We start from the raw sequence: 12,874 nt of genomic DNA, 5'->3' as shown, positions 1-12,874 counted from the left end.
TAACACAACTGGACCCACATGGGAAAGGTCCTGAATTTGCATCCTTGGACCTCCATGAGTACCCTGGGTGTATACATACATGCCCGAGATTCAGGCTGGCTGAGACTAGGGGTGGATTGCATCCTGAAGACCTTTGGGGAGAGTTCCTATCTCTTTATCTTTCCCTCTCTCTGTCTCTGTGTGTCTCTCTCGTGAAAGAAATATATAAATTTGTTTTAAAAATACATACATAAACGCTGATTGATCTCACTTTAAAATTTTCACTGGACTACTTAAATGGACTCTGTTTGCTGTCTAACAAGGCTATCACACTTCCTTACATTTTTCACATCCCTGCTATCCTAGACTTTCCTTCATTTTTCTTCTCTCCTCAAATTTCTAATATATCCTCTCCCTTTAGATCTCCGTTGGCGACCTTGCTTCCTATTTCACTAAGAAAATGGGATGTTTAACAAAGAGGCAACATACAGGATGGGAGTATATTTTTGTAACTATATATATGACAAGAGTTTAATATCCAAAATATATAAGGAACTCAAATGACTCAACAACAACAAAGAAAATCCCATTTAAAAGACCAGCAGATGGCATAACAGTTACATCACTGGACTCCCACATACTTGACTACAGTTCAAGTCCCAGACTCGGCAGCTTAAAACTCATGCTGGGCACATGTGCATGCATGTCCAAGATCCTAAGAGGAAAATGGAGAAGGAATTGTGGCATGACCAGTCCCCTAGAGGGGTGAGTTCTTGCTTTCTGTCTCTCTGTCTCTCTCTGTCTCTCTAGTGAGCACACATGCTCTATAGCAAAAAACTCTCTTTTTTCTAAAAAAAGTATTATTTAATTTTATTTATTCATTCATTTATTTTAATTTGGCCAGAGAGAAACACACACAGAGAGAGAAAGAGGGAGAAGGTGAGAAAGCAAGCCACCAGGTCTGGGACTCAAACCATGGGTGGCCATGTGGGAATGTCCAGCACCATGCCACCTACTGGTCCTGAAAAAAAATCTCTCTTAAAAAAATAATAAAATTTAAAAATGCAATGTAAAAATGAGCAGAAGACCAGCCCATAGCCTGGTGGTTAAAGAAGTTGGATTCCCTTGGGAACCAGCAGTTAGAGTAATGGCTATGTCGCTGGACTCCCACGTAGTCGACCACAGTTCGCATACCGGACCCGGTGGCTTAAAACTCACGCCGGGCGCGTGTGCGTGCGTGCCCAAGATCCCAAGAGGAGAATGGAGGAGAAGGGATTGCGGCATGACCATCCCTCCTGGGGGGTGATTTCTCGCTTTCTGTCTCTATGTCTCTCTCTGTCTGTCTGGCGAGTGCACGTGCCCTATAGTGAAAATCTCTCCAAAAAAAAAAAAGAAGTTGGATCCCACATGGCTGATTTAAGTCTCATGCAGCTCCTCAATATGGTGGCTTGAAAAGCAAACTGGCTACATATGTATGCGTACCCACCCCCCACCCAAAATCTCAAAAGAAATGGAGGGGAAGATATTGTGGTATGATCACACCTGATTGGGAGGGTGCCTTTTCCCTCTCCTTCTCTCTTTTTGTCTTTTTTTAGCAGGTACATGTGCCCTCTGCCAATTAAAAAATAAATATAGTAGATATTAACAGGTAAATAGACAAGAGAAGAAGACTTAAATAGCTATTTCTCAAAAAATGCATACAAATAGCCAACAAATATATGAAAATATTATTCAATATCGCTAATCATCAGTGAAATTCAAATCAAAACTATAATGAGATATATCCTCAAACCTACTAGAATGACTACTATCAAAAGATAACAAATGTTGGCAAGAATATAGAGAATAAAGAACACATATGCACTGTTGTTAGAAATGTAAATTAGTACAAACATTATGGAAAGCACTAGTTTCTCCAAAAATTAAAAATATAACTACCATATGGCCCAGCAATAATACCATTGGATATATTTACAAGGAAAAGAAATCAATAAGTCAAAGAGCTATCTATACTTTTACTTTTTTTGCAGCATTATTCAGAATAGCCAAAATATGAACTCAACCTAAGTGACCATCAACTGATGAAATGAATAATCTGTGGTAATATGTACATAATAGAGTACTATTTAGTCATAAAAAAGGAAGAGATCTTGTCATTTGCAGCAACACTGATGATCCTAGAGAACCTTTATTTGAAGTAAGTAAAGCCAGGCACAGAAAGACAAATACCATATGGTCTCACCTATATACAGAATCTAAAACTGTTGATCTTATAGAAGTACAGAGTAGAGCAATGGTTACCAGAGGCTAGGAAGGGCAGGGGAGATGATATGTTAATTACCCTAATTTGATCATTATATTTTGTATACATGTGCTGAAACATCACATTGTACCCGGTCACCTTGTATCCCAAATATGTGCAATTATTATGAACAAAAAAGAAGTTTCAGAAAAAAAAATTTACAAAAATTCCATCACCCTTTATTTCTATTAAGTTGGATGAATTATCTATGCATGATTTGGGTTATACATCTCTGTTTCCATCCTCTCCCACTCACTTAACACATCAATCCAACAACTTTCCCTTCTTTCTCTCACATCATTCACATCACTCACACAGCATCCAAATTCATTTTTAAAAACAAAAATTCCTGACACCTTTTCCCTACTGTAGCCTATCATTCTACTCCCTTTCACAACAAAACTCTTGGAATGATTCCCCTGCATGCTTACTTCTCTCATTCTTTATAAAATCAACTTCAGTCAGGAAGCCAGGAATCCTCTCATCAACAGCACCCAAGACCTCTACATTGCCAAATCCTGTGGTCCAGACTCAAGCCATGTCTCAACACTGACCTATAAGCATCATTTGACCTCTGGGACAAATCTCCTTCCTGGTGTAGTTTGTCCAACTTGGCTTTCAGGATGCCATACAGTTTCTTTCTCCATCAATGACTGCTTTTTCTGAATCTCCTTCTCTGGTTCCTATTGCCAGGTATGTTCTTCCTCTAGATACCTTCATGCTCTCTGTTACTTCTCCTCTTTGAAGTCCTTGTCAAATGTTCTTTCTGTAGAGACCCCACGACCACTCTATTTAAAACTATAAGTCTTGCCCCCAAACTGTGCTCTAGTTTTCCCCTTTTAACAGGCAGCATACTATACTTAGTTATGTCGATTGCCTTTCATACCCCACCTTCATTATTATATAAACTTCATGAAGCAGGGACTATTTTTGTTCTGTTCGGTGCTGTATTTCAAGTGGTTATAGGGGATGATCGACACATGATAGGTGATCAATAAATAATTGGTGAAAGAGAAAATGAAATAAGGATGGACTGAAGTTCTCACAATAACAAATCTGTGTATATTTGCCTTTTAAAACACAATATTTATAATATTTCAAACTACAGTGTCTGACCTAATAGAATCATAGTTATTGTAATTCTAATTTTAAATATGTAAATTGATTACATAATTTAAGTTTGTGATCTTAAGTTCAAAAGTAATCATAATCATCTAGGGCCAGCCCCATAGCGCAGTGGCTAAGCACTGTGCATTCCCAGTTTCCACTTGACCAACCACAGTTTGAATCCTGGCCTTAGTGACTTGAAAAACACACTAGGGGTGCATGAGTGTGTGCCCAAAATCCTAGCAGAAAGGAGAAATGGAGGGAAAGGGATTGTGGTGTGACCACACCACTTTGGGAGGTGTTTGTTTTTTTGAGTTTTCTCTCTCTCTAGCAAGTACACAAGTCCTCTAGCGGTGGTAATGAGCTGCTCCAGAGAGCCGGATCCCACCTGGTGACCATAGTACAAGTCTCTGGCCTGGTCAGCCAGAACACACCATGTATATATACAAGTGTCCGAAATCCAGGAGGCTAGAGAACTAGAGGAAGGGCATCCCAGCATCACCAGATCCTGCGAGGTGTTCTCTCTCGTACATGAGTGCATGCACTCTATTGTGCATAGGACAAAAATATCCAACTATTAGGTTGTCAGAAAAGTCATACCGTATTGCTTCTGTTTTTCTATACAAAAATGCATCGTAACTTTTCTGACAACCGAATAGTTTATAGACAGTTTTGCAACACTTAAAAATGTTTAATCACTGTATTTACTTTATTAACTTATATTTTTAAAGAATTACTTAAGGTACTTAGGATAAGTTTGTCAGAAAATTAAAGTCCTTAAAAGAAAGTATAATATATTAAATTTACATGCTATCTAAAATATATCAGAACATTAAGAGTACAGAAGAGACCAAAAATTTTTATGAATTCCCTTTAAAGGTGTTTATATAAATTTGCTAGGCTTATAGATTCATAAGCTGAACTCCAATAATTATTTTATTTAACTTTATTTATTTATTTTAATTTGACCAAAGAGGGACAGAGTGAGAGAGAGAGAGAGAGAGAAAGTAAGCTGCCAGGTCCAGGACTCGAACCATTGTCAACCATCATACCACCTGCTGACCCCCATATGCTGAAATTTAAATCTTAAGAAATAATTAGGGGGACCAGCAGTTGGCGTAATGGCTGTGTTGCTGGACTCTCATGTAGTTGACCACAGTTCAAGTCCCAGACCCAGTAGCTTAAACACACACCAGGTGTGTGTGCGTGCGTGCCCAAGGTCCTGAGAGGAGAATGGAGAAGGGATTGTGGCATAACCATCCCCCTGGAGGGGGGGTGGTGATTTCTCGCTTTCTGTCTCTCTCTGTCTCTTTCTGTCTTTCTGGCAAGGGCAAGCGCCCTACAGCAAAAAACTCGAAAGAAAGAAAGAGAAAGAAAGAAGAAAGAAAGAAAGAAAGAAAGAAAGAAAGAGAGAGAGAGAGAGAGAGAGAGAGAGAGAGAGAGAGAGAGAGAGAGAGAGAGAGAGAGAGAGAGAGAGAGAGAGAGAGAGAGAGAGAGAGAGAGAGAGAGAGAGAGAGAGAGAGAGAGAGAGAGAGAGAGAGAGAGAGAGAGAGAGAGAGAGAGAGAGAGAGAGAGAGAGAGAGAAAGAAAGAAAGAAAGAAAGAAAGAAAAAAGAAAGAAAAGAAAGAAAGAAAATAATTAGGTTTTTCACCTTAACTTTAGTAGAGTATTAAGTTTTAAAAACAAACAAAAAAGTACATATGATCTTCTGGATGCATAAATGCACACGTGTGTACACACACACACACACACACTAGCGCTCTCCACAGTACCAAAGCCTAGTATTAACTGAGTAGTGTTATTTAAGCATATCATTAGTGCCCTCCAGTGGCTGAAGAGAGAAACAACTCATGGACATTAAAATGGTTTTTTATTTAGTAAAATCCTAATAAAAGTGTGAAACATTATGTGGGTTATACAATGAAAAATAATTCTTATCAATGAGTACTCATTACAATTTGTTCAATATAGTAATTTTTTTTTAATTTGTCAGAGGGCACATGTGCTCTCCAGAAAGAGACAGGGGCACAATGAGAAAGTGAGACAGAGAAAGCACCCCCAATGGGGCATGGTCATGCCACAATTCCTTCTCCTCTATTTTTCCACTTTTGGAATTTGAAGCATACACACACTTGTATTCAGCGTGTCTTCCAAGCCACCAGGGCTAGGATTCGAACCATGCAGTCCACCACGTGGGATCCGGATCCTTTAACCACTACTCCTTGAGCCTTGCCCAGTTATGTATTTCTTAGCATATCGTCACTATCCATAAGTCCTGGGTTGGAGTGAATGGATGTTGTACACTGTTCTAGCAGCTCAAAGAGGACACAAGAAAGCAGAATCCCAAGAGGCTTCATGAAGCAGGTGGTATTTGAACTGGACTTTGAAGTAGTAATTTTATCACATGGTCATAGAGGAAAAGAGGGAGCTAACACAGAGGCGAGAGAGAGAAATGCAGGCTAGGAAAAGGGGAGCAATCCTGTTTGAAATGAATGCACAAGATCACAACAAAAGATGGGATTCAAAATCTAAGCTGGAACTAGCTGGGACAGGATCTGAACACCAAATGCAGAAGTTGAGACTTTGTGCCAAGGCAATGGGAAATCACTGAAGCTTTTGCTAGCTGTGCTGCAGAATCTTCAGAGTATTGTGCAGGAAAGGTCAGGAAGACAAAATGAAACACACAAGGCATTTAGATAGTGCACTGTTTAGGAGAGAAGATTTGATGACCTGAAGAAAAAAGAAGGGATGGCTTCTGGAAACATTACAGAAGTAGAATTAGTAGGAATTAATTCTATATAGAGAGTGAGATGTGGAAGAAGAGTAAAAAATAAGTGTTGTTTAGAGCCTGGTTAAGAAGGAAGATAATGACATATGTAAACAAGATGGAGAACACTGAAAAGACGAGCAGATTTGTTTTGAGGACAGTATTAAGTTTTTCTAGGAAGAAGTTAAACTTAAGTGTAGATAAATCATCCAGTAAGCGGATGGAAATTCCAATGTAAGACTCAAGAGAGAGGGGTTGACCCCATAGCCTAGTGATTAAGAAAACTGGATCCCACATAGCCAACTGGCTATGGTAACTTATAAAAAACACACAGGGGCTTATGCATGCTTTCCCCAAATCGCAATGGGATGGAGAAATGAAGGCAAGGGATTGCAGCATGACCATACCCCATTGGGGGTGGAAAGGGTACCTTCTCCCTCTCTCCCTGATTGCCTCTGACAAGAGCACATGCCCTCTGGCAATTTTTTAAAACAAAACAAACAAACAAAAAAAGACAAAATAAAACTGTCAACCTAGAATTCTATATCCCGAAAAAAATTCATCAAAGATGAAAGTAACACAAATAAATTTAGAGGGGAAAAAAAATTGAGAGGATTATCTGACAGCCAATTCACATTAAAAGAATACTAAAGGGAGTTCTTTCATCAGAAGGGAAAAAGTCCAGAATGGAAGCATAGCAATGTAAGAAAAAAAAAAAAAGAGTACCAGAGAGTTTAACTATGAGGATAAAACTAAGCAAATATCCACTGCTAAAAACAATAATAATAATCAAAGTTATGTGAGGTTTAAAATGTATATCATACTAATACGAGGTAGCAGGTCAGCTCATGGCATAATGATTAAAGAGGTTGGATCCCACATGGCCAGTCACACAGTTCAAGTTCCATACCAGTGACTTGAAACACATGCCAGGAGCATGTGCCTGAAAACCCAAAACCCTGAAAGGAGGGAGAGATGGAGGAGAAGGGATTACAGCATGACCATCCTCCATGGGGAGTGCTTTCTTGCTTTGTTCTCTCTCTCTCTCTCTCTCTCTCTCTCTCTCTCTCATGCATACATGCACCCTTTAGCAAAAAAAAGAAAAACACAGCAAGGTAACACTTTGAAAAACCAGGAGAGTAAATGAAGTGATCTATGTTCCTATCGGTGTCCGGAAAGTGGTAGAAGTACTAATTCTTGGGAAGCTATTTAGTTTGAATGTTGTAATCTCTAGGACCTCCACTAAAATTACTTTAATAGAATGCTTAACAGGCTAATCGTCAATAATAAAAGAAAATATGTGATAAATCCAATACTTATGTAAGATATGTAACAGCAAGTGGCATCACAAATTGACCAATTCTTAGACTCAAAGTCTTGGAACTAGACGTGGCATTTGTGAAAGCCTTGTCTGAAATGAGGGCTTTAAGGCATCCAAAGCAGAAGCATCCCAATGCTATTTTTGCTTAACAGTGCCCATTGGCTTCCAGAGTGACAATGGTATCAGAGGAAAGCAGAAAAAAATGAAACTTAATTTGCATGCACTCTTGAAGGGTACATCTCAAAGCAGTGATTTTAGTACAAAAGAATTTCCCAAGGAGCTATTCAAAATGGAAGCTCATACTTCCCACTCAATTTCGTTATAGCCTAAAACTTTTCTAAAAAAATAAAGTCCATTTCACAAAAAATAAATGAAATAAAATAGAGCATCCAGGTTGCACAAGCAAGAAGGCAGTAACATCGTAGTATGGGAAGTCTCACAAGACACACACTTCACACCTACTCCCTTGAGATGTCTAGCTGGGCTAAAAGCATGTGCTGTGTGGAGACCGAGATGGTACAACTGGAGGGCTGAGGCTGCCGGGTAAAGCAATGCAGGTGAACAGGGCTCCTGAGAGTGTCTACCATCAGTCTGAGATAAAACCTAAGTCTAAGAGAGCACCTTTGCAGCATCTGCTTTACTGTAAGTCCAAATATTACTTGGGCTAATAGTCATGATTTTTAAAATCTCACTAGTGATATTAATGCATCTGTAGCTACTTTATTCATAGTAAACTGTAACTTGTTTGAAATGCAATTGTTTAGTCCCCAAAATAACTTCTCTTTGTTGTTGTTGTCTTTAGGTTTTTGTCCTAGAGCATATGCACTCACCAGAGAGAGAGAGAGGGAGAGAGAGAGGAGGAAAGTGAGAATTCACCCCTTCCACCCGGGAGGGATGGTCACTCCAGAATTACTTCTCCTCCATTCTCCTCTCAGGATTTTGGGTAAGCACACACATGTGCCCAGCATGATTTTCAAGCTGTTGGGTCTAGAACCAAAACTGTAGTCAGCCATGCAGAAATACAGCTCCTTCACCACCACACCATCTGCTGACCTTTCATTAAGTGTTTTTTTAAATAACAATTCCTCAGGTCACATGGCCTCCTGGTCCCCAGTGTTCTCATTCAGCAAGTCTGCAGTGAAGTTCAAGAATATGCATTTTTTACTAATCCTCTACAGAGTTTCAAGTGGTCACACACTTTAAGAGGACTTTCTCCAGGACAAAAGAGTTAAAGAGATGACATTTACCTTCTGACCTGTAAGGAACCCAAATTCAGAGTTCAAGAAAGATTCAAGAGCATTCTTATTGCTTGCTGAATATAAAAAGCAAACATGTTTGGAGTAAGAAAAATAAACATACTGAAAATATCCATGATTTAATCAATATATGAAATATAGATATAAAGAAATAATATTTATAATCAACATGCACTATTTTCTACCCCAGGTACAGGGGTGAAAAAAATGTTCAAAAGATTCCCTAGTCTCTTGGTTTAACATAATAACGAAGCAAAGAATACAGGAAGGTTTTCATTTTGACAAAAGAATAAACACAAAAATCAGCACCTAGAAGTAATCCAGCAGCAATTCAAAGGACTGCAAACCTCAGAAAAAGCTCTGAGTGGCAAAGCCAAGTTACACTGGACATTTTGCTCATTGTTAATACTGACCCATTCAATTTGTGTGCAGGCTAGGGTCTTCCCTGATTTGATTCTGTTGTTTCTTCTCAAGAGAACTGTACCCACTACATGTACAATGGCTTGAAAAGAAAGCATGATATTTTAACTTAACTCATTTCTACCAGTCATGCTCACATCAGAAATCTTGCCCCACTTCCTCATAATCCTTCTCCAGGGCTGCCAAATCTTCCCTAGCCTCCAAGAACTCTCCTTCATCCATGCCTTCCTTGATGTACCAGTGTACAAATGCCCTCTTGGCATACATGAGGTCAAACTTGTGGTCCAGGCGGGCCCAGGCCTCCATAATTGCCGTGGTGTTGCTCAGCATGCACACTGCCCTCTGGACTTCAGCCAGGGCCCCTCCTGGTATCACCATGGGTGGCTGAGTGTTGATGCCCACCTTGAAACCAGTTGGACACCAATCCACAAACTGAACAGAGCTCCCTGACTTCATGGCTGCAATGGCTGCATTCACATCCTTGGGGACCACATCCCCTCTGTATAGTAGGCAGCAGGCCATATACTTCCCAAGCCGAGGATCACACTTGACCAGCTGGTTGGAGAACTCAAAACAAGCTGCAGTGATGTCAGACACAGAGAGCTGTTCATGGTAGGCTTTGTCCGCAGAGATGATGGGAGCGTAGGTCGTCATGGGGAAATGTATTCTTGGATAAGGTACCAGGTTTGTCTGAAATTCAATTAGGTCCACATTCAAGGGCCCTTCAAACCGTAGGGAAGCAGTAATGGAAGACACCACCTGACCTATCAGCCTATTGATGCTGGCATAAGAGGGGTGTTCCACCCCAAGCTTACGATGGCATATGTCATAAATGGCCTCATTGTCCACCATGAAGGTACAGTCCGAGTGCTCTATGGTGGAATGGGTGGTGAGGACAGCATTGTAAGGCTCTACCACAGCAGTAGAAATCCTGGGGGCTGGGTAGACAGAGAACTCCAATTTAGTCTTCCTGCTATATTCTACGGAGAGCCGCTCCATTAAGAGAGATGTAAATCCCGAACCAGTGCCTCCTCCAAAGCTTCGGAAAATCAAAAATCCCTGCAGTCCACTGCACTGTTCTGCCTGAGGAAAGAAAATGGGATGTTGGAATTCAGTCACTAAATCTAGAAGGCTGGTAATGGAAGCATACAACAAGATCTTTAAAAAATAAATAAATAAAAGGCAACGAAAAACAAAAAGACTTTCAGAAAGGACTGGCTTGACATCATCAATCTCACAAATGTAGCTGCTATGGAATATACTTGAGAGCTACTTTGGAATAGGGGAAGCTTTCTAGAGGTCTATCAATATCAAAGAAAAAATGATAAGCAAAATCATGCTTCCCCTACAGCAGATGATGTGCCTAGCACCTCTATGTTCTACAGTACTGATGTAAAGGTGTTCTAGTACATAAAGATTAGGCCAAACATGAAAACTCTCACTGGGGAAGGATCGTAGGTCTTTACAGAAGAATTAACTGTCAGTAAATAAAGTAATCTCCACAGAGGGAGTGTTTCCAGTTAACTTCACAAATAGTTGTTACTATTGGGAAATGACAAGTGTAGAGTGGTTTGGAAGTCTTTAATAATGAGAGAAACCCTGATTGGGCAGAAGATAGAATGAACAACGCTACTGGGTAGATGAGAAGGCATCTGTCACCCTTCCTATGTAACAAAGATCCTTCCTTCCCCAGCTCTAGCACCACGTAGATACAAGTAAGAGGGCTGAGTGGCTAGTGGGTGGGGATGGCAGAGAGTGCTATGAATTCTGCTGCAGGATCACAGGTACCCAGGTAGTGTCAGAGGAGAGGAAGAGCCACTTGCCAGCTTTCGGATTCTCTCTAGCACAGGCTCAATGACCTCTGATCCCACAGAGTAGTGGCCTCTTGCATAGTTGTTTGCAGCATCCTCCTTTCCACTAAAGAGCTGATCTGGGTGGAAGAGTGAACGGTACTTCCCAGTACGAATCCCATCTGTAGGAGAGAAAGGAGGTTATTGTCCTCAGTTCAATTTAGCTGTTAACTCTTTGCTAATCCTTACCTGTCTATATCCTTGAACCCATCCTTGCCCTCAATGTTGTTGTAACGGAATGGAACTTATACCACTGACTTAACATTTCTTAGACTGAGAAATGGTAGAATTATTTACATAAAAATTGAAGACATATTTTTTCATCCCATATTAGTTTCCTAGAGCTGTCCAACAAACTACAACAAATTTGGTGGCTAAAACAACAGGAATTTATTTTCTAACAATTTGGGGGCCAGAAGTCCAAAATAAAGGCGTTGGCAGGTTTGGTTCCTTCTGGAGGCTCTAAGATGAATCCATTCTATACTTTTCTTCTAGCTTCCAGTGACTGGTGACAATTCTTAGCATTCTTTCTTTGGCTGAGAGCTGTCTCACTCTGTCTTCTGCCCCTCCTCCCACGCCCCCACCCCTGCCTTAACATGCCCTGTCCCTTACATATCTTTGTTATCTCTCTTCTCATAAGGACAAGATTCTTTGGTTTTAAGGCCCACACTAATCTAGCATGACCTCACCTTAACTAAGTACATCTGTAAAGACCCAATTTCCAAATAAGGTCACACTCTGAGATCCCAGGTAGACCTATATTCGAGGGGAAGGCATAAATTCAACCTCCTGCACACCCTAAGCATTTTGGCATGTTGCAACAACTATTCCTATGTACAGTCAATTTGTGTGCTAGAAAAACATGAAAAACCATACCAATCTAAGTTATTAGTGATACGCTTTAAATGATGCTTTAACAAAAAAGACATGGCAAGCTCAAACATACACATGACTTAAATGCAGTAAGCATAAAAGCATGAATCAGGGAAATCGGTACTATGATCTTGGCAATATTAAATATAATGAAGAACAACCTTTGCCTGGTTTCACTGTCTTTTTAAAACCCTAGGCAGCATATTCCCCTCCACCACCTTAGAATTATTCAAATAACATTATTCTTGATGGTTAAGTATAGTTAAGCAGAAGTATCTGAAAGTCAAGTAGGCTTTGGGAATGTTCCCCTGATTATAACAGGATACTGCATTGCTTAAAAGTTGAGCATGTGTGTTCAAGAACCAATTTCCCAAGTTCATTTCATACCTTCCCTACTTAGCTAAAAGGAAGTTACCTAGCCTCTCTAAGTCTCAGTTATTTCATCTCACAAATAAAGATTATGACAAGGCCTCCTTGCACAGAGCTATCGTGAAGATGAAATGAGAACATAGGGCTCGAGATGCATGGTCAATAACAACCACCATCATGAATAATCATGATAGAATACGCTTTGTGACATACATATATGGAAATTTACCTCACAGTACATCATTGACCTTGGCACCAGATGTCTATGTCAGTCCTAAAATTTCACTGCCTAAGAGGAGATGCGCTATGTTTCTAAGAGCAAGATTGTCCTCTCAACTCATGTTGCTCTCCTGTGAATGACCACAAATTTCTAAACTCCAATTTTGCATACCCTTCAAATTATTATATTTAGGGACCAGCAGTTGGTGTAGTGGCTATGTCACTGGACTCCCATGTAGTCAACCGCGGTTCGAGTCCCAGACCCGGTGGATTAAGCTTACGCTGGGCGTGTGTGCGTGCATGCCCAAGATCTTGAGAGGAGAATAGAGAAGAGATTGCGGCATGGCCATCCCCTCGGGGGGGGGGTGATTTCTCACTTTCAGTCTCTCTGTCTCTGTCTTTCTGTTCAGC

At 40.3% G+C, this 12,874-nt stretch overlaps 1 protein-coding gene across 1 annotated transcript in view; it reads right to left on the bottom strand.

The window, feature by feature from the left end:
- Window positions 1-8,960: 8,960 nt before the first annotated feature.
- The window catches only part of TUBAL3 (tubulin alpha like 3), an 11,492-nt gene continuing 7,578 nt past the window's right edge, over window positions 8,961-12,874 (bottom strand). Inside the window, exons 3-4 of the mRNA XM_027775708.1 lie at window positions 10,972-11,124; window positions 8,961-10,231 (exon numbers count right to left, since the gene is read on the bottom strand). Of these exons, the coding sequence (XP_027631509.1) occupies window positions 9,291-10,231; window positions 10,972-11,124 (1,094 nt within the window). The 3' untranslated portion in view covers window positions 8,961-9,290. The remainder of the gene's footprint in view (window positions 10,232-10,971; window positions 11,125-12,874) is intronic.

The sequence above is a fragment of the Tupaia chinensis genome, unplaced genomic scaffold (genome assembly GCF_000334495.1).
Source record: "Tupaia chinensis unplaced genomic scaffold, TupChi_1.0 Scaffold000598_1, whole genome shotgun sequence".
NCBI lineage: Eukaryota > Metazoa > Chordata > Mammalia > Scandentia > Tupaiidae > Tupaia > Tupaia belangeri.
This window is presented reverse-complemented; position numbering and strand designations above follow the sequence as displayed.